Below are 22,976 nucleotides of genomic sequence, written 5' to 3'. Positions count from 1 at the left end.
ATTCCCAAGAAACCAGGAGCCCGCTGAAATGGCTCATCATCCAGTCTGAATTCCCCAGCGACTAGGAGCCCGCTGAAATGGCTCATAGTCCAGTCTGAATTCCCCAGCGACCAGAGCCCGCTGAAATGGTTCATAGTCCAGCCTGAATTCCCCAGCGACCAGGGCCCACTGAAATGGCTCATAGTCCAGCCTGAATTCCCCATCGACCAGGAGGCCGCTGAAATGGCTGGTCATCCAGTCTTAATTCTCCAGCAACCAGGAGCCAGCTCAAATGGCTCATCATCCAATCTTAATTCCCAAGAAACCAGGAGCCCGCTGAAATGGCTCATCATCCAGTCTGAATTCCCCAGCGACTAGAAGCCCGCTGAAATGGCTCATAGTCCAGTCTGAATTCCCCAGCGACCAGGAGCCCGCTGAAATGGCTTGTCATCCAGTCTTAATTCCCCAGTAACCAGGAGGCCACTGAAATGGCTTGTCATCCAGTCTTAATTCCCCAGCAACCAGGAGCCAGCTCAAATGGCTCGTCATCCAATCTTAATTCCCAAGAAACCAGGAGCCCGCTGAAATGGCTCATCATCCAGTCTGAATTCCCCAGCGACTAGGAGCCCGCTGAAATGGCTCATAGTCCAGCCTGAATTCCCCAGCAACCAGGAGCCCGCTGAAATGGCTCATCATCCAGTCTTCCCAGCAACCAGGAGCCCGCTGAAATGGCTCATCATCCAGTCTTCCCAGCAACCAGGAGCCCGCTGAAATGGCTCATCCGAGTACAGGCCCATGAAACACTTGCAATGTGGGCTTTAGGGAAAGTGTACTTTAGGTCCTTCTAGAATTGCCTTTCTTTTGTTTGCACTGTACGACACTCTCAGATGAGTGCATTCTGTGGCTTTGACTGTTTTATGTTTTGCTAGTTTAAAAGTGTTCATGGTATGAAATATTTCACTATTTTGTTATACATTAAGAAACATGAAAGGCACACAGGTACTTGAGACTAGGTGGGATATAAATGATAAATGATGCATGGATCCATGGGAGCGGCTGAAATTCCTTAGTAGATCTGTCAACTTGAGAAATGAAGGGGATGTTGCAAGAAGACATCCCCATTAGGATGGTTCTAGTACAGAAGGCTACAGGTGGCTCCCCCTTCAGGGCAAAATGGGCTGTGGGGATTGGGCAGCTTTGCACTTCAAAGATCATCAAAGGCCTTTGACCTCCACCACTGGACTTCTTAAAAGACTAAGGGACACCCAGTCTTCCTAATCTGCAATGGGATGGGGCAGAAGAGTAGAAATGTAAACCCTTTGCATCCTGGGATTAATCTAAGAGCTGGCTTATGGGAACAGGACTTCACACTTCCTCGGCTACAGATCAGGGGATTGGAAGAGAAATACACAGCCTTTCGCCTCTAGGACTGGCTAACAGCAGTATTGAGCAATGCTCTACTAGAAAGGGGGCGCTCAGAACCCTACTGTTATCTTTAAAATAGAGACTACATATCAAATATGCATGAACAGTCCACCTCCAGATTTCAGCCCGATTCACGACAGAGACCAGTCCACGTTCAGCCTCCTCCAAAGTAGTCACCAGAGTGCCTCTACGTTCTGAATACAGTTTTCCCTTTGCGGCGGTCTTGCTATTTTGAAGTGTCGCATACCGCAGTTTAGTAGATTTCTTCTGAATATCCCTAACTCCACTACTACCGTTAATCTCATGTGTCGCTATCCACCGGCAGCTCTGTGGGTGCAGTCTCCTGCCGCTGATGGGTCTGCTACCAAAAGGGGATAGGCATGATCTGCAGCAACTACTTGCATTTTTAAGACTACAGGTGTTGATTTGAGGCTTTACAGAGGGTCCCATATTTTGTATATGTGATCCAACAATGTGTAGCGGCAGCCTGAACTTTATAAACCTCAGTGAGCTATGAGTCGTAAATCTGGTCTTTCTTTTCTTGGAAGTAAAGTTTGCACATTTGTTTGCGATGGTCTTTGAAATTGGTATTTCTGCTATAAGTAATGCATAATAACTAAGAAGACAGTGAGCGTCCAATCTCTGCTCAAACAAACACAAGGTAACTAAAACCTATCCCCGAATTGCACGGCCAAAAATCAGACCATTTTTGAAAGAACAGCTGGCTGTGTAATGAATGGGGAATTGCCATTGGTATAGTTGGGAGCTAAGTCGACCCCTTTTGGACACTTCCTCCAACCTGTGCCCCACAATAACAGTTAAAATTACGCAGCTCCTTGAACAGCTATTCAGCCTATCTGCAAAGTTCCCCAGCAGTCTCTGCGGGAACACTGCAAATGTGGCATGTTGAAAAAGTGAGCCGTTCCCATCGTGCACTTCATCATGTAAGGACTAGATGCAGAAGAGCATTTAAGTGGCCCATGCTTCTGATGAATGCACATGGCACTGCCCCCCTGACCATAGACTGCACTGGCTTAGAGAACCACTTTGAATTCAGAACCCGCAGAGTTCCTTTTAGTGATGTTAGGATTGAACCAATGCAGGTGGCAACTCCCTAACCAAGCAATAGGACCAGTCTGCCTGCCTTAGATAAAGTGTTTTAAGAGAGTGCTGTGGGATCTATTGCCTGGCTCACTAAAGTTCTTTTACACAGCTCAGATGAGCAGCTCAGCTGCATCTGTAAGCTGTGAACTTGCCCACAGCAGAGTCTTGCTTTGTGAGCACCCGGACGTTAAGCCCATGGATCTCTCCTGGATGCTGTGGACCTGGTGCTGCATCCTCGTGTGAAGACTGGATGAAGTAGCACACACTCGAGGTCATGGAGATCTGCTATAGCAAGGGGAGGCCTGCCCCATAGAGCCTGAGCTTCACTCCAAGCACCATCAATGGTACCAACCGCTTGAAGGCTACTGTGACAAAATGACTACTGCTCTGGAGGGGTACAAGGATGAGTAGTGGCTGAAGCGCCTACTCAGCCCCCACACTACTACTAAGCCAACAAAGATCCCAGTTACATAGGCAACAGGTATACCTCCTTTGCCTCTTGTGGTAAAGTGGGCTAGGGGCAGGCTATACTCTTCAGCAGGGTTGTGAGCTGGTACAGAAGCAATCTAAACAACAAAAATGCAGCTGTAGCAAAATAAAAGAATGTCCAACCAGGGTTCTATAAAAGTAGGATCTTTAATTCTTGAACAAAATGTGCACAGTTCATAAAAACAACACTGGCCAACCCCTATAAGGCAAAATACAGAGGGAAAAAAGGGGATCTATGGATTAATATTCAGTGGCGCTCAGACAAAGTATTCAGCAGCAAAATGTCAAAGGTTAGCAATCTGTCTTTCAAAAAGTAGTGAAGGGGGCTTAAAATTCACTAGGGTACTTTAAAGCGGGCCAGGAGTAGAAGGCCACTTCAAACACCTTTAGTTCTTGATGTTTAGGGCTCAACAGTGTAGCGTTGAGCCGGGAATCTGGGTGCTTTCAGCAGTGAGCTGGGGAGCGTCGGGAACTGGCTCCAACGATGCAGTGGTGGTCAGAAGCAGCAACGGCTTGCGGGTCGACAAGTCTGGGAATGGCAGAATGTCGCAGGACAGCTGCCAAGTCTGGAAGACTTGGCAGCCTGGGTTATGGAGAAACCGAGACTAGCTTACCATGGCAAGCAGGCTCAGCTCGCTTAACACAGAGTTGGGTGACTGCAGGAGCAACGGCATGGAGGTCGAAGAAACTGCTAACTAGGCGGGTGCTATCAAGTTGGGGATGCTAGAAGACTTGGCAGCCTTCCGATGCAGAGACGGCAGAGCTTCGGAATCAAGCGAAACTCAGATGCGCAGGTCGAAGATGATGCCAGCATTTATCTTACAGCAGTTTGAATAGTGTTGAAGGGGCACCACCCGTTGTGAGAATAATCGGGGATGCAGGGAGAGCCAGGGTCATTGCTTTGGTTCTGAAATTACTGACTCAGTCCAGGGTTACAGGAGTTAGGGGAGTCCTTTCCTCTGCCCCTCCCAATGCGGAAGGTTTTTAATAGTGCACTTGCAGGGTCTATCCCCACCAGTGAGCAGGGTCCTTGGTACCAGTGCCGTAGTTGCAGTAGGCCTTGTTCTAAACAGAACATTTGCATGGTTAGGGAGAAGAGCTTTCCTCTTCCTTGGAACTCCGATCTGCACCTGTCTGGCGGAGGACTATGTAGACTGTACTCCCAATCAGATTCCAGTTAATCCTTCTTCAAAAGTGTTCCCAAGATGAATCCACTAAGGAAAGGTTTTCCATTTTATTACGGAAAACTGCCACAGAGGATTGGTCCAGAGCAAGCCAGTTGCTAAGGGGCCGATCTAGGCTGCTGCATCAAGTGTCCTTTGCCTGCTGACGTCATACCCAGAGCGCCTTACCTGCAGGAAGTAGGGTGCCGGGGATAGGAAGTTTGGGAGCACTAGCAAATTGAAGATGGTGAGGCCGCACTGTGTTCTGAAGCTCTCTTCTGGGCTACTCTAACCCTGACCTTTCCTCCGTCTGCCTACATCAAAAGGTCTACAGTAATCAGTGCCCTGGTGCAAAGATGACCACTGTAATGAGATGACTGCCTTTGAAGCACTGTTCCCAGGGGACCTCACAGGGAATGTTCCTGTTCAAAGGAGAAAGTTGCTAACCCTACTCAAAAGGATCAAAAAGCGGGCTTCCTGGCTGAACTGGACACACAGCCAAGACAGCTTAATAGACACTAGGCCCTGTCACGACTGAGCCCTGCTGAACAAGCAGACAATGAATGACACTAAATGCTTTTGGCTGTGTGGCTGCATAATTATGTAATCTCAGTAGCCACCTTGTAAAACCAGACATATTGTATTGTAGTTGTCATTTATATAGCACCTAAAATTATTATAGTCTAAATGCGCTGGTGGTGGGAACGCCCTCGGGTCCGATGTCCAGAGTGTTGGAGGTGTAAGGAAGGCATGGTATCAAACAGTAAGACAGACCCAAGTGATCACAGTTCAAGGGTGTATATTGAACCTCAATCGGGTTTGAAAAAATGGCCATCTAATCCTAAATCTAAAGATGGGAGCAAGCTATGACCATCAAACAATAATAACACAGTTCTAGTCAAGTCTGTCAAAATCATAGGGCCTATATACTAATAAACCTATTGCCAATCCTTATTTCTAAACACAAAATAGTGTGGGAAACAATGTTATGCAAAAGATAAGTGTTCAGGAAATGACATGTCAGGATATTCAAGGCATTGGCTTCCCTTGCCCACGTTTTCAGCACGGGATAAGGCGGCACACTCGAGCTTAGCACAGTCTCTGGCTTCTCTAGCACGAGGATGCAGTTCAAATCTCAGTATCAGGATCTTCTATTTCAAAGTCTCTTTGCCATTCAAAGGGCCTCATCACGACTTTGGCGGTAACCCTTAAATCCGGCGGTAGCGCTATTACCGCCGGATTTAAGGGTCCGCTGAATCAGGGCTTCGGCGGATTTCGCCCCAGCTCTGAGCTGGGGGGAAACCCGCCGAAAATTCGCGCTATTACCGCCGGCGGGAAATCCGCCAGCGGTTTTAGCGTGAAGATTCCCCATTGAGCCCAATGGGGAATGGGGCATTCCCGAATGGGCTCAGTGGGGAATGGGGACTTACATTACCGCCAAACTCGTGATCCGGCGCTATTAGCGCCGGGGAGTTCGGCGGTAGGGCTAATACCGCCCGCGCTAATAGCGTTACCGCCCAAGTCGTGATGAGGCCCAAAGTCTCTTACTTCAGAGGGGCCGATGCAACAAAAAAACATTCAAAAGTTCTTTTCTCGTCAAGATTCTCATGTATAACTTCTTGGGTGATTTTCGATTCACCCCGGGCCTCCCTCCACCGGGCTCAGACCCCTTTTAACACAAAGCTTTCAATTGATCTCCCTCCGCCAGGCTCAGTCCAACTTTCTACTTTTATCACTTCTCAGCTTGGTACCTTACAGAGACCTTAGATTGAGCATCCACGTGGTGCCGGACCACTCCGTCAAAGGTATTGTAGCTTGCTGTGAAAATCATTCATCAGCAGTTTAACTTCATTGCGTCTCTCATTACATGTGTTTTAACAATCTTGGTTCCAGCGTTTGCCATACAATGTTGCTGCTTGCAACCTTGGCTTCAACACAGACCGGTCTTGTATCTGTCTCCCCAACTCACCGGCTGTGTTGCTTTCAATGATGCTGCTTTGTTCTTGCAGCCAATGACAGTACCACAGTGGCTGGAGATTCTCCCTGCCTTGATTACGGATGGGATGGGTGCTGAGAGGAGCCAGGAGATGGTGTGCATGCTAGAGACTCACAATGTGTTCAGCATGCCTGAATTTGTCATAGGTCTTCGCTTCATACTGCATACTATCAAAGGTGTTGAGGCTAGTCTGGTGTAAGTAGGCATAGAATTATGTGACCAGCACAACCACATTTATCAAAGTCCTTGCTGTATTCTGATGTGTGCAGGTAGCCATGCCTGTGGCCAGTGTCCATCCGAGTTTTGCGTTCTACGCACACAGTAGATACTGTGATTTGTTGCACGAGCACCCGATCAGGTATTGGTTTCATTTGTCGATTCTTGCGGCTGCGGTAAAACGGTTAGCGATAGTCTTAACAACTGCCACTGGGCTGCTGAGGTATGCAATTGGTACATTTTTAAACAGAGGTGTAGACTGTTAAAAAAACACTTCTGGCTGTTAGAATGTTTGAGTTCCTGGAGCAGTGTTTAAGAATACACATATAACCTTTGAACTTGCTCTGCTGCTCCTGCCGCCTGCCTGCTGGGTATGGCAAGGTACAATGTGTGCATTATTCTTTTTGCAGGAAGCATTATCAGGGGGATGATCTGTTTAGCAGATCTCCCTTTCAGAATCCAATGACCTACATCATTCACTTATTAAAAATCTCAGCTCAGGGTATCCCACCTTCAGCAGTTGGCAACTGGACAGTTATTATGAGAGGACCATTATCAGAGATCCTCTGATAACGTATTTAAAAGCCTGTAGCAGGGTATCTTGGGGGTCACCCATTATACGATAGGCCTTTGAGTGCCACCAAATTGAATGAGAGCAATAAAGCGCCATAAAAAAGCAACTAGCACCTCCAACAGAACCACAAGGCTTGGTGGCTAGAAAACATTTTCAATTGACTTAGCACCTGGACAAACGAACAACGGCCCTGTTCATTCTAGATGTCATGGTGGTTCATGGGTTTATCCTACATACTTTACTTTCTTTGGGTCAAATTTCAAGAACATTTAGACAGATTTACTTCTGGCTTATACTCTATTGCATAATTTGCTAGTGTATTGAAGGAGAAGATAATATAAGAGTCAAATGTTTTTAAGTAAATACCTCTTGCAGGACATCAATCAAACTCTCCTGCAAAGAACAGACGTCATTGATCGACTTTGCTACCAAAGGTTAACCACAGATGATTGGAAAGAAGCACAGATCGTTTGTTAAAGATGGAGGAAAAAGAATTGACAATGGGGGTCTCACTTTCTCCTAAACTCTTTCCCGAGTTTATATCCGGCCTCTAAAGCACCCTGTGCTCCGCTTCTCTTCTTCACATCCCCATTGGAACGAGAATGAAACCTGAGCGTTGCAGTCTGGTAGGTTTCCTTTGAACTCATTGGAATAAGCAGCAGAAGGGGTAGGCGAGCCTCACTACTTACCACAGCCTCGATCCGGTGACGGAATACCTCAGCTTGGCTCTGCTCAATGAAGCGCTCTCTGGCATGTCGAGCGGCAGGGACCCCTCCGTACAAGAACCCTATAAACCCTGCAGTAATCGTGCCTTTCCAAAGGTTCGTTAGCTCCTCTGGATACCCCTGCATATCGCTGTGAACAAGAAAAAAGGCATAGTATTGGTCACATAGACGCAATGAGCAAAAGTAGGCAATCCACAAACCAGCCCTCCTCCATTCAATGCCATGCGCACATTACAATTCTCAATAAAATAAAACCGTAAATATCACATCCTACTAGCCCTCAGGAAACAACATAAAGTGTGATCAACCCTCAACAACTAAAGCATGTGATTGCCAGACTGACTTTATAGTATTATGTACAGAGAACAGTGCTCTCCAATGAAAAGAGTAAACTCTCCCATATAGCCTCCAAGCAGAGTCTTCCATTCCCACTCCAGTCCAAAGCCTGAGAACGATCCTCCGAAGCTCATTCTGTCCCGAATGTTACAAGACTGAACGTCAATGCACTCCTCCCCCTCCCAACTTGTGGTTCCCACGAAGTGACGGCATTTCCTGAACCGTGCCTTAGGAATCAGCTATAAATAAATAAGCCACAGTCCAGCTGCAACACACCTGAATGCTTTGTTTTGTCCTTCTAGGTCAGGGTCTGCAACCTGTGGTGGTCCAGATGTTTAGCACTACGACTCCCAGGATCCTCATTATCGACTATGCTGACTAGGGCTGATGGGAATTTGAGTCCAAAACATATGGAGACCCCTGTTTGGGTTTCCAGTTGTTTCCCTGAGGAGTTCTCGATGATTCAGAGGCTCTACTATCACGTGTGCCCCCTGAAGGCCATGTCACACCAGGGACGCTGTTCTTCCTTCGTGAGTAACCTGGCACTGCTGGCTTGAAGGGGCTGGGAGGCAGATTTTATCAATTCCAGTAGTGCAGCTTCACTCTACCGATCATTCCTATGCAAACTCCAGTGCAGGGCCGTGCAGCCAGACACTGCGTGCACGCATGGGTGAATGTGATATGGGTGTGGTCATATACCGTCATGGTTCGGCAAGGGCGGCAGTCCCAGGGCTGCCTCGGCCATGACCAGATAAGACCATCATAAATGTGCATCTGGATTCAAGGCTCCATCAGGACAGTTTGCCTGTAAAGAGCCCACAAAGCATTAATGATGTGGCTTCTCCGGATTGGAAGCTGCCAAAACATTTAAATGAATGCAACTCTGTGAATGGGGCTTGCGAACCAAATATGCAACCCCTAAAAAATGTGGTGAGCCCGCCTTCAGCTCTTGGTAGATGTCTTGAACAAAAGTGGGATTAAGAAGACTCTTAAAAAAGGTTTCCTGGTTGCACCTTTCCCACCATGGATTCCTATGGGACCCCCAGTCTTTTGGCTTATTTATCAACCCTGTCCTGACTTTTGGAAGACAGTAAAACCTCCCGATTTACTTCTCTTGCCTGTTTTGCTCAATTGCTCATTCTTATGGGGTAAACAACGAGTCCCTCAGACTGTCAGTACTGAGAGACTGTCTCTCCTTTGGAATTCTTCTATTTTTACAACTGCACACATCACCTTACAGTGAAGTGCAGCTAGGATACTTTGCATCTTTACAACCTTTTCCCTGATGGCTTTTTTGTTACTTTGACAATGTACCCAAGATAAGCTGGTGGCAACTTTGTGACTTCTACAGTTTTTGTGATAATATTCACATGCACTTTTGCATTTACAGCGAATGGCTACTAAGGGTGGCTAGCACACCAAACTGGCTGTGCCAAGAGGTTTTCACTTGTTCTTTGGCCATCTTGTCCTTTGGCCTTGTTCCTCCCTTCTAAGGGCAGGAAAGGCCACATTTGGTAACCCCTTTTTGGGCAAGTAAGCTTTGTGTGTATGAACCAGAGGGGGATTGGACTCTCTGATCCCAGCCCACATCCCCAGGCACCTAAAGGTGAGTTGCTGAACAGATGTGATGACCAGTGGATGTCCAAGATTGGACAACCCTGGCCTGTTTGAAGGTTGCAGGTACTTACCAAAGGTGGGCTTGCTCCCAGTCTGAATTTGAGATAAAAGAAGGGCTCCTGCAGCTATTCGACAGATCATTGTTGGAACCAAGACTTCTGCGAAAAAGGGCAGCCCGCTGACAACCCGAGGATGACCTCTGCAGCAGACCAGCATTGACTCCAGAGATTGGCCCAGTGAAGCCTTGCTCCTCCGCCAGATCTCAGAAGACCTTTCTTGGTGCTTTGACGGGTAGGAACAGCCAGTGTGCCCTGCTTACAGACCCATGATGAAAGCCTTTGAAAGTGTCCCTGGTCCACATGGCGGTCTGACCAGCTCCCTTTTGGGCTACCGCGCTGCAGCTGTCGCTGTTCCGAGCAGAGCCTTGGGACTCAGGATCTTCAGCTTTTGCCAAACGTTGTGTGTCCTTGCAATGTCAACCTTTTCACAAGGGAAGCAGAGCTGGGCTGCCTCTCTTCAGCGGAGGAAGATCACCTGTCTCGCCGGACCATGGTGACCTCCACAGGAACCCTTATTCTGGAATCTCATGAGGTGTCCTGAAGGGCCTGCACTGCTGAGGTCTTCATCTTTCCATCGTCTGGGCGTCTTCTTCAAGAAGTTGCCTGGAACCGTGTAGCGAGAACCATGACCAGGTCCCGACATGAGTGACCTTTGCACCTGTGACCCCTGGGCTGCCCTCACCCAAACTAAGGACAGAAGATTGGAGCCCCAACGAATTCCAGAAGACCTGAAGTGTCATCTAGAAGAATCAGAGTCAGGGTGGCGGGTGAACATACCCTTTTCTGTCCCCACTGTCTCCCATACAGTAACATTAGGGGGAGAGCCCTTGTTTCTTAAACTACCTCTGGCCTGGCCTTTGTTCGAAACTGGGTCAAGGATCCTGCCCTAAGACTTACCTTTGTTACATTATAGAGTGGGGTACTTGCCAGATTTGAAGTAAATACTTGACCTTTACCTTGAAGAACTTTTCAAACACCACCGCAGCCCATTGCATCACTTCTTGAATAGTTTCCCTGGAGAAACAATAGTTGGAACCTTTGACTTTTGGACGCAAGGCCCCAGACATCTTAGGGTTTGACTAAATAAGACAGAGGGAACTGGGTTGTTATTATTCCATCTAATCTTATTGTTTTTCCTACCTTGAACTACTTACCCTTTGACTACTAGTAAGTGATATTATCTCTAAAGGTGAATGTATATATGTGTGATACATGGTTTTTCAATACCTTACTTAGCTGTGATATGTTTCTGCTTCGTGTGTTTGGAAAGTCCTAAGAAATAAATAATTGTATTTTCATGTAGTGACCAACTTGAATTATTGCTGTTAATCTGTGTGGACTCATTGCAGCCTTAGGCCATGCTCATACTTTTACTGAGCCTAAGCCTTGACTGCTCAGCCACCTACCTCGGTGGGATTTGGCTAACCCCTCTGTTAAGGATTTCTAGAATCTAGCCTGGAAGATTTCAGGAGGCCACCCTACTTATGGTGAACATGAAGCTCAGAGAGTTTAGCCAAAATTGTCATAGGTATCAGGCAGTTAGTTGGGGCAAGCTGGGTGGAGGCTTGGCAGGCCTGGCATAGGCACACAAAGAACCCATAGCAAATCCCTTGTTTAATTCCTTCCTAGTGTTTGTAGTAACTTCCTGGTTATCACTTCCTGTTGCCAAACAGTGAAAGTAGTGACGATGGGGTGTCGGGAAGAAAGAGAAATTCTAATTATATAGTTAAGAACTGCTAATGCCTGCAGGAAGTGCATGATAACTCTTGAGCTCTCTAGTGTTTGGGTGTGGCTGGCTATATAAACCACACCCAGGATTCTTCCAGTGTTCGTGTTGCTTACTGTGAGCAGTATCAGCAACACACCTGCCGTGCTCTGGATCAGCCAGCATCTGCTTACCTGCTCCGGATCATCCTGTTTCTGCTTACTTGCTCCAGATCATCCTGTTTCTGCTTACCTGCTCCGGATCATCCTACTTCTGCTTACCTGCTCCGGATCATTCAGCTTCAGGATACCTGGTTCTTACTCCACGCCGCAGCTATCTCCATTCAATGGGGGACTTCTACACCAGCACCTTTAAGAACAAAGAAGAACAGCGTTAACACGCGCACATCAATAACGTTGTGCGTACTCACTGAATCTTCCCATGACGCTGGAATCCAGGTTAGTTGCACGAGCGCACAAACCCCTGTAAAAGAAAGAAGAGACATTATTCATTGCGCTCGCTCCAATAACACGGACACTTATTTCACTGCGCTCTCTCTCTCTACGCGGTGCATACTTACCAAAAGCCTCCGTGCAAACTTACCTAACCACCAAGTCTCCAGGAGCGCTGAACCAGGACTCGAGGCGCTAATACCACATAATTTCTCCTGCAAGGGAAAGGGACAGACATTACCAGGCGCGCTCGAATTAAAGGCGCTGCGCAAACCTTCCAGCAGATAGCTTCTACCCGCAGCGCTACTCACCACAAGAATACCGTCAAACAGACAATACGGACAATTTTGGACACTCAACATTCTCCGCGCAACGTTCACTTGTGGGAAGGACTTTCTAGCCAGTGAAGAAATTGGCGCCTTGAACTCTCGGCCTCGCTGTGAAGGCATAAAACAGCAATTGGCATCTGAACGCAGCCTACAGACATTGGCACCAATCACATGAGTGAATTGCGCCCCTGCGAATGCAGGATGGAGTGCACATCCTACTAAAGATCAAGGTAAGCCCATAGGGGGACATCACAGCACACAGTAAAGCGAAGGGAAGGGCTCAGGGGAATCGGGTGAATTCAGGTCTGAGTGTACACCTTGTATTTGACAGGTATTCCTCCGGGTGAAACAGGGGAAGTGAAGACTCGGGGTAAAGGGAGGCTCGTCCATCGCTCCTGCAGAGACACAGGTGAGTGTGACAGAACACAAAGCCAACCTCAATACCTCTGCCCGAGCGATGGAAACCTCTGAGGTAGACCAGCTTTCCCTATTGTTAGGTGAACTACGGGCCGAGGTGCATGCAGCCCGCTCAGAGACAAATGCCTTAAGGCGTGAACTGGTAGTCAACAGGGACAAAACAGACGATTTGGCAAGACAGCTCCTACAGACCCAAGCTGGTCTAGCACCCCTACCAGGTGGAGTTCCACTGGGGCAGCCTATGGTGGCACCTGTAGCCACACCCGTTCAGTTACTGCTTCCAGGCAACATCCCTTTAGCAACCCTGGAATCCCAAGAAATTTGGAGCGTTCATGAATCAATGCCGGCTACATTTCATATGCAAACCAGACACCTGAACGACCAAGCTAAAGTAGCTTTTGTCCTCTCCTATTTAGAAGGGCACGCGGCGGACTGGTCTGTCCCGTTAGTGCTTAGAACCGACCCTTTACTGAGAAATTACCCAGGTTTTCAGCGTGAACTGGAAAAATGATTTGCCCATCAGACTCGAGGTCAGGCCCTGGATGATGAGCTACTCTCTCTGCGACAGGGTGCTCAGGATCTTATCTCATATGTCGCCAGATTCAATCGCTTAATAGCTGAATCAGGTTGGCCAGAGGATAAAACGAATAATGTTATTTTATTGAGGACTGAGAGGAGAATTAAAAGAGGTCTTGGCGCAAGTAGTTAATCCTCCCGAAGATTGCAGTGAATACATCGACCTAACTATGCAACTAGACCACCGGTTACAGGATCGCAGGGCCGAACAAACCAGATCAGAGCATAGACCAGTGTATGTCTAGTGTACGACCAAAGGAAGCATCCCATCGACAGGCCTCAGAAATACACTCATAGCCCATGCAATTGGGTGTTCTCAGGGGACCACTCACCAAGGCAGAGAGAGAACACAGGCGTCAGAAAAAACTTTGCTTATATTGCAGCCAATCTGGTCACTTCCTCCGGAACTGCACGATATAACCCCCACACGGAAGACAATGGGGGTACTAGATAACACAGGGGAAGACACAGGTGCGGTAGCAGAAAACTCCAATGCCCGGCAGATGTAGAGGTCGGAATGTCAAGCCAGGAACGGAGCACTCAGATCTCACATTTCGGTATTCCTGTGGTTTTGGTAGACCCTTCACAGCCCACCTGTAATGCTCGCCTGGTATCCACGGGGACGTCACTCAGCCTGTTCTGACCTCTTACGACCTCGAACTGTTCCCTGGAGGCTATTCGACCGGAGACTGGGCCTGAAACACAGGATTGGTAGAGTTTAACTCCCTATTGTCTCTGTGTCCTTGAACCCCTTCTTCCCCGGGGTCCAACACTTCCCTTTGATCCACAGCTCACCTTGTTTTCTTGGAAAGTGTGCTCTCTGTCCTGCTTTCAGCGCAGGGGCGTGTTGATTGATGCAGGCTTGTTGCTGCCTAGTTACTTCACTGACAAAAGTCCGACAGGTAAGTATAAATGAGTCTTTTGAACAGTTCTCTAACTTCGTTCCTTTCCTTCCTTAGATGATGGCCGGCGTCTGGGGATGGCGGCATGCTACTGAGATGAGTAGCGCTGAAGGTGTGTGAGAGTGCGATGCGCGATGCACCCCTTTCGTATTTGCATTGAACTGAGTTCTTTTTCTGTGTCTTTTAGGTGCCGCGATTTCAGCGTGGATGCCGGTTATGAAGAACAAATGCGGTGGGTAAGCGTGGTATGCGGCGCCTCTAGATGTTTCCACGCTAACCTGGAGTGCCTTTTCCCTCTTGCAGATGGATGAAAAGTCTGGAGACAGAGTTCCCCCAGAGCGGCTGGGATTCAGGTAAGCGTTTGAAGCTCGTACAGTATTTAAAAATAAGCGAAGATTTGCTGAATGCTTACTAATGCCTTTTTTCTGTTCTTTTCCCTTTTCCTTAGGAAGCGGCGTGCCGGGATGGGAATGACACCGCCGAAGATGCCCGCAGAACAGAAGGAGCAATGAATGATGGGCAGAAGCGACGCAAGGTAAGGCTGCTCCTAACGGTGTTCTTGTTTTTGCAGGAGCTAAGCGCAGAAGAAAGATGCAGGCCTACTGGAGACCAATCCGAACACAGTGTGTGTCACGCTGCAGGTGCAGAAAACGCAAAGCATGTTTCTCAGCCTGGGTGTGGCTTAAATAGACTCTGGGTATCCCAGGTGTCTCTAGGCTGAACAACACCCAAAAGACTAGACCGCACATGCAGTTCTGGGAACCGAAATATGTGGGGGCATCCATCTTGTCCCCATCAATGCACTACAAGTCCAATCCCCAATGTCATCCTATGGGAGTGAGTGAGTCTGGTGCCACAAGCGCCAAGTCTGACTGCAAGTGGGTCTTTGGAGGGATAGAGAGGCCCTTGAGGGCCATGTAGGTGATCGTGGCCTGGCTCCAGCCTGACATCTTGGAGGGCTGGGGACATGAGGGGCAGGAATCATGACACCACCCGAATGCATGCCTTCAAGGCTGTCATAGACAGTGGGGCTATTGGGAACTACCTGGACATAAACACTGCAAAGGCCCTGGGATTAGCATTCCACCGTAAGGACACTGCAGAAAGCGTGACAGCTGTGGATGGCACACAACTCCTTTCGGGACTAGTAACACAGTGTACTTCCACCATCACCTTAATCTGCCAAGATGGCCACAGAGAAAGTATTAGATTCGACCTTATCGCTGCCCAGCAATTCCAGCTCATTCTTGGGATACCCTGACTAGAGACGCACAACCCAAAGATAGATTGGCGAGCTCAAACCTTACTCTTTTCCACAGAATGCGCCTCTTGTTACGACATCAAAGGGATCAAAGGAAGCCCATTGTTAGCTTCACAGGAAAAGATAGCAGGTTTAGGCTTGGTGGGCACTTCATCAGAGGAATACCAGGAGTTCCAGGATGTGTTCGCGAAGGAGCAAGCTAATACATTACCACCACATCGAGTTTACGACTGCCAGATCGACCTGCAACCAGGGGCACAAGTACCATGCAGCCGCATTTATGCATTAGCCGAGGAAGAAAACACTCATCTACGGAACTGCTTGGATCAATACCTGGCCAATGGCTTCATTAGACCATCTAAGTCACAAGCCGCCTCCCCACTCCTCTTCGTACAGAAGAAAGAGGGGGACTTAAGAACGTGTATTGATTACCGGGCCCTAAATCAAGTCACCATAAAAAATAAGTACTTGTTACCTCTGATACCAGTACTCATAGACCAGGTGAGACAAGCAAAGATTTTCACCAGGCTAGACTTACGTGGCGCATATCACCTGGTATGCATGTAGAAAGGGGATGAGTGGAAGACTGCGTTCCGTACCCGCTATGGCTTGTACGAATACCAGGTCATGCCCTTTGGGCTTTGCAATGCCCCGGCTGCGTTCTAGCTTTTTATGAATAATGTGTTACGGGAACTCCTCGATGTATGCGCAATCTACTCCACCACTCCCCAAGAGCACGTAACCCACGTGCGAGCTGTACTCCGCAAACTGCGTGAAAACCAACTGTACGCAAAGCTAGAAAAATGCTCCTTCCATGTCACCGAGGTGGAGTTTCTGGGATATGTACTTACACTGCAGGGGATCAAGATGGACAATAGAAAAGTGGAGGCAGTCCTCACTTGGTCCTCGCCCGCGTCTGTAAAGGGAGTACAGAGTTTCCTAGGGTTTGCAAACTTTTATTGACGCTTCATACCAGGATTCTCACATATTGTACATCCAATAACGTCTTTTCTGCGCAAACACCGAACGTTCGAATGGACACCAGCGGCGGAAGAAGCTTTCTGAGCTCTCAAGGAAAAATTCACCTAGGCCCCAATTCTGCAACACCCACAGCACGATTTACCGTACATCGTCGAAACGGACGCTTCAAGCATTGCCATGGGGGCCGTATTGTCTCAAAAAAATCCTGAAACCGGATGCCTTCACCCCATTGCCTTTTGGTCAAGGAAATTTTCCCCAGCAGAATTAAACTATGCAATTTCTGAAAAAGAACTCCTACCAATTAAAAGCACACTGTGTGAATAACGACATTACTTAATAGGAACAAAACACACCATCACAATAATAACAGATCATCGGAACTTGCAATACTTACGCTCAGCAAAAGCTCAGTCTTCTAGGCAACTCCGTTGGGCCCTATCCTTAATGGAATATGACTTTGTAATCACCTAAAGCCCCGGAGTTAAGAACGGGAAAGCGGATGTGTTATCCTGCATTGGCACAGGAGAGGAAGTCTACAATGCCCCTAACCTGGTGGAGATCATACCCAGCCATAAAATTCTCGGCCTCTGCATCGGCCCATCTCCATTAAATACTCTGCAGGAAACAATAAAAGAAAATATGTGTGATGACGACCTACTGGCTTGGGGCACAAAGGAAGATCAGTTCACCATTCAAGACAAACTACCATACTACCAAAAACACCTCTACGTTCCAACTAAAGATTTGCATCAAGCAATCATATCAGACTACCACGACTCACTGTTAGAAGCCCATCCGGGTATAGCCAAAACCATGAAGAAAGTAAGCAAATCTTATTGGTGGCCAACTTGGAGAGAAGATATTGCCACCTACATAGGCACCTGTGAGGTGTGTGCACAATGCAAAACATCCAGGAAAAAACAAGCCGGCCTCCTTCAGCCAATCACCATTCCGCCAGCACCCTGGCACACAGTATCAATGGACTTCGTCACTGATCTACCTCCTACCTCAGGTTATAATGCCATCCTCGTAGGAGTGGACCTCTTCTCCAAAATGGCCCATTTCATAGCTCTAAAAGGTATTCCCTCAGCTCAGACCCTGGCGAAGGTTTTTCTAGACTGAATCGTCAAGTTACATGGATTCCCTACCATAATCGTTTCTGACAGAGACAGCCAATTTGTATCTCGTTTTTGGAAAAAATGTTGTGCCCTGGCAAGAGTAGAAGTCAGTCTGTCTTCTAGTCACCACCCTCAAACGAACGGCCAAACCGAGCACGCAAACCAGACCATGGAACAGTATTTGCACTGTCTATTACACCAAACAAGCCAAAGCTGGACAGAAATTCTGTGGATGGCAAAGTATGTGTTAGGTAAGATTTCCACAGAGCTGGTAAATCTTCCTTTCCTGGTTCAACTCCAGAAATTTTTGCTTTTCTAGTGGGATATTTTTCATTAATACCTCAGTGAGTGGGAACCTTTTTCCACACTCACCTCATCTTTAACTCTTTTTATGGGTGTCATTTTTAAGACTCTCCATAGTGTCTTTTTAAAGTTATCATGTCTAACAACTTATTGGCAATAAGTGCCTGTTGTTGCTGGGTTGCCATAGGGGCTCCCCATTTAACTTTCTTCTGCTAACCTTGAGTGAACTACAGTTCCCAAGGGTGGAAAGTATCTTTGGATCCCTTTTACATTTTATTCTGTGAAACCAGCACACCCCACCTTATGTGGAGTGCTGGGGCGATACAAGGTATCCCCTTTCACATTAAAACTGTAACAATTATGTTACCGTGACAAGTTTACCTTTAATGGCTGGTGGCAGTGATACCTTTTACTAATTTGGTGCACCTTTACCACGGGCTGTGATCACAGCTGCAGTAAAGGCACCTAAGGGTGCTCATTTTACCAAAATGGCCCCTGTCTTGTTTTTCTGCCATTTTAGTGTTTCTTGTCGTTTCTTGTTCCTTCCCCTGACATCCAGGGCGGGAAATTCCTTTGTTTGTGTTTTGTCTTTGGCAGGAGTCCCCTGGACACCCCGCCCAGGCTCCAGTCAGTCTGCAAGCACAGGAAGTGGGGGAGGAGTCCAAAACTTCCCTCCTTTGTCTTAGGCCTTCCTTCAACTGGGCCAAATCCCAGTGGGGGGTTGGCTGTCCTGATTGGACATCCAGACGCCCCTTCCTTGTAAAATGCGGGGAGAGAATGCAGAGGTTGTGTTGCAGTACCTGATAAATACTGGAAACCTGGAAGCTGAAGTCATTTCAACCACTGGAACAGAAAACCGAAGAGGATGACAAAGGAAAAGCAGCGGGAATGATTTCCAGCGACCGGAGAGCCTGCTGTGTAACCGGAGCCTGCTGCAGCCCTTCCTTCCGATCGACCTGGGGTCTCCGAAAACGACGAGCCGAACCCAGAGCCTCTAGACCCACTAGACTCACGAAGACCTGCAGTTTGAGCCATTCCACGGGTTGCTGCGACCTTGCGTTCTTGCAATACCCCAATACCCTGGGACCTCCAGCCACTGTGCGGTGCACGGTCTTCCGAATTCCGAATCTCGCTGAAACTTTGTGGGCATCCTGGTGTATCTCCAGAGACACGAATCGAGTCCAAAAAGTCCCCTCACAAGATTGCTGGACCTTTTTATCGACGAGAATTCAACCGCGATTTTCAGTCTTCTTCTGTGCTCCTTGACAAGGCACCAAACCCGCAGAACCGCATTCAGCTGTGATAGAAATCTTGCCTAGAGCCTTCTTCATCGATCCCTGCTGCAAAGTCCCTTCTGAGGTCTTGTGGTCCGTCTCCAGGACAAGGAATCCAGTGACCGGGTATTTGGCTGCAGTCCCTGAAGTTCGCCTGCTGCAATCTCTTCTTCATTGCTGAGGTACTGTGTTGGCTTGGGTATATACTTACCTTAAGCCTGTTGGGATTTCTGTGTAGTCCTGGGGTGTTTTCTGTGATTGGGAGGTCCCTCGTCCAGAACACCCAGCCCTACTGCTAGAATCCTGCTGGGGTGTCTTCTGTGAAGCCCCTGGACCCTCTTCTAACCCTAGAAGTAAAGTACTCACTTGTTTGCCAGTTTTCCTAAGGAAACTCTGACTTTTGCTATTAAAGAACTTATTCTAACACTGCCTGTTGGTCACTAGTCCTAGTGACCCCCCTTCTGCCACTGAGAACACTCATGCTCTAAGGCAGGGGTCCCCAACCTGTAGCTCGCGAGCAACATGTTGCTCGCAGCCCCCATTCATGTTGCTCGCCAGCTCTTCAATAAGGGCCTGGATTGCGCATGTGTCTGAAAGATATACTGCGCAGGCATGAACCACGTGCCTGCCCCATTTCAAGTTTCACTGCCATTTTCACTTGAAAGGACAGTGGAGCTGCTCGTAAATTAACGTGCAGCTGTCATTCCTGTGCGCGGCAGTAACCAGCCCTATCTCTCAGCATATTATCTGCATTGGGACTGCTGTCAGTGTTGGCCTCCGAAGCTGAAATTCACATTTATCTTGCTAAGTGACTTCTATACAGCAAGGTCAGGTAGGTCGAGTTTTTAATGATTTAATTTTTTTTTAACATATGTTTGTTTATTCAGAGTGAAAGGGTGTGCGAGCAAGTGACTGCCAGTGTCCATGTTTACAACATTATGTGAGTGATCAGATGTGATTGAACAAGTGTTCGAGTGCTAGTTGAAAGTGTGACAAGTGTGTGCTCAAGTTTCAAGAGAAAGCACAGTTGTGTACGTACATGCAGGCAAGAGAAATAAACAGTGTGAAAAAAAAGTGCAAGAATTTCACAGCTGCCTTTATAAATCCCAGTGTTCCCCCTTCAGTTTTCATTGCTAACACAAATTGATCGTACAAGCCTTTCCCCAGACATAACAGTCAGGAAATTTGACAAACCAATGTTACTACAGGAGGAAAGTATAATAAAAGGAAATAGCAAACATTGTAAGGCTACATGTACATTTGTACATGACACTTCAATTTGCATGATACAACCGACAGGTTTCCTTTCTTTTGTTGTTCTCTTGCCACTAAAGATCTTTTTTAGCAACTCAGACAAACTTTTCAGCATTGGTTAATTATTCAGCACTTCATGGCATAAAGTGCATAGCCTGGTGTCCAAAATGTATAAGGGCAAATAATGCTGCACAAACTGCCCCGAGGCAATTAATCTCATGATCATCATGCAGTGGGTAGAAATATTAAAATAATAATAATTTAGCATTTATATAGTGCTACTAACCCTCGGGTATCTGAGCGCTGCTTATTATTACCCACGGTGTGTGGTGCTCATTTATTGACCTCGGAAGGATGAAAGGCTGAGTTTGGCCCTGCTGGGATTCAAACCTGTGTCAGCAGGCTCTGCACAGATGTCAAAGCGAGCGCTCTACTCGCTGTGCTAACGGACCGGCTGCACTAATACATTATGCACTAATACAGATGCAGGCATCCAGTGACAGAAGCTGTAGTGTGCTAGGATGTTACCTCTCATTCCACTATTGTCTTACCCTCTTTCATGGGATGAATGTTTAAAATATCAGCTTGTGTTGCTTTGCAGAGAGGGCAGAGGGTTGTCTAAGGGGATTGGGATAGAACTGGATGTATGGATCTAAACAGAATGGACACTGACTGATTTTACCATGTTCCTTGGGATTGAGATATAAGTTGCAGGCAGCATCAGGGATTCTGCTATGCAGTAGGCATGCTGGGTGTAGAAGAGAGGGATGCAAGAGGACATAGGGTAGAGAGGGATTCAGTAAAGAGTATACAATGGAGAAAAAGGGGTGCAACAGACACATAAAGAGCATAAGAAAAGGCGGCAGAGGAGAGCACTGGAACACAGGTGAGGGGTAGGACATGATGCAGAAGAGAGGGTTACAGAAGGGAAGAATCTTTATAATGGAGAGAGGGATAATGCAATGAGACAGTATTGTGCAGAGAAGAGTGGTGCAGGAGAGAAGGCACAAGAATACTCTCTGAGGGGTGTAGTAGGGGTAGCAGGAGTGCACAGAAGTAATACAGGTGCAGGACAGCTAGGTGCACAGGCAGATTGGTGGAGGGAGAAAAAGGAGATGTGAAAGAAGGGCGAATGATGGAAACTACACAAGAGTGCTGAAGGCAAGCATACTACTAAACAGGGACTGTTATAGGGTTTACATGGCCTTGTGAGGCAAAAGATGTGCGGGCCCCTTAATTTGAGTAACTATTGACATCACAGAAATTGACTTCAGAGTGAGTGACATGAGTGATACTTGGAATGGTCAGGGGAAGTTACTTTATAAGAAATTGCTCTGAGTAAACCAAAAACCAAATCCAATGATGTGCAATGTATGAACAGCCACTATTATTATTATTACTGATAATAGAAATAATGGAGCAATATCATGACTGATGCTTCCTTTGAGTAGCAGACAGTTTGAATGTAGTCACTTCTAGTGACTTCTACTGTTGGCAGCTAATGCACAGAGAGATAAAAAGATCTGTGCAGGATTACATATTTTAGTTAAGTGGTGAAGCTGGGATTTAAAAGTTCCTTTTTTCATTTTCAGCATAAAGATAACCTAGAGATCAAAAAACCCCAAAAAAATTAGTGTGTGGTAATTGTAGTAAAGTATCAGACACATTTTTAGAGTCAGTTATATTTTGCCAGCAATATAATAAAACAGTTTGCCGAACTTTCACTACACAAGGCATATTTATTTATCGTCAGATCAAGATACTAAGCTGTTCCATGGGCGTAATTTTAGGGGGGGGACAGGGGTGTTTGTCCCCCCCAACTTTCATGACACACCATTTTGTCCCCATTCATTTGGCTGGGGCACCTTTTCTACATATGCCATGTCCCCCCCAACTTTTTCAGCAAAGTTACTCCACTGAGCTGGTCTGAGATTTATACTTGTTTCACAGAATTATTATTGTTGCCATGTCTGATTCAGGTATTGGGGCAGCAGTGTTAAGGTGTCTTTTGAGGTTGATCCTTATGTACTTCGGGTGACAAGTGTCTTGATATTAGTGCCATTTTTACGCCATACATTGCGTGATGGAGTGCATTCTTATGCCATGTTTTAGCATTTCTACAATTAGCTACAGCAGAGCTGGCACTTGAGAATCTGTGCATTTAATGCTCTGTGATGTCCCTGGAGGCAAAAGCCAATTTGTATATTGCAGTGAGAACTACATACTAGGAGTAGCCCTTTGTCCCCTGGCACTAAAACCTGCCTCTGCTACTGGTGATTATTCTCACTGCGAGCTCAAGGGAAAATGCATGTGTCCCATCCGACCTGGCAGCCCCACGCCAGTGGACCAAGGCCTGGTCATGCAAACCGAAGTGGGGCACTGCAAATTCTCTCTGTCTCACTAAAACTTACTGGACACACTATAAACTGAAAAAAGAAATGAACCCAAGTTCCAGGGACGTGGCATCCATGTAGCTAGGATCCGCTGCAACATTTGCCACTTTTCAATCTTTCCCAGAAACCCCAAACCCATACTGCCCCTTCAGCCTACTGCACTCTACAGCCTCAGGACCACTCTGATTTTACCCTGTCTGCTGTCTCTGCACCTCTGTGTACAGAGCTCCCCTGCCCCTCCATTCCAATGGAAGCACAGCTGACACTCTCTTAAAGAAGGGTATTGTGTACCCAGCATAGGCCGACTACGTCCACAGGCTGTCTAGTC

The 22,976-nt window shown here is 47.2% G+C and overlaps 1 protein-coding gene across 4 annotated transcripts in view; it reads right to left on the bottom strand.

Moving 5' to 3' along the window:
• The window catches only part of TIMMDC1 (translocase of inner mitochondrial membrane domain containing 1), a 200,908-nt gene that overhangs the window by 76,115 nt on the left and 101,817 nt on the right, over positions 1 to 22,976 (bottom strand). For all 4 annotated transcript variants that reach the window (XM_069635718.1, XM_069635720.1, XM_069635717.1 and 1 more), the window contains one exon: positions 7,636 to 7,801. In XM_069635718.1, the coding sequence (XP_069491819.1) occupies positions 7,636 to 7,801 (166 nt within the window). The remainder of the gene's footprint in view (positions 1 to 7,635; positions 7,802 to 22,976) is intronic.

This window comes from Ambystoma mexicanum, chromosome 7p, assembly GCF_040938575.1.
Source record: "Ambystoma mexicanum isolate Mex_15411 chromosome 7p, UKY_AmexF1_1, whole genome shotgun sequence".
In the NCBI taxonomy this organism is placed as follows: Eukaryota; Metazoa; Chordata; class Amphibia; order Caudata; family Ambystomatidae; genus Ambystoma; species Ambystoma mexicanum.
Note: the sequence above shows the minus strand (reverse complement) of the source record. Positions and strands in the feature narration are given on the sequence as shown.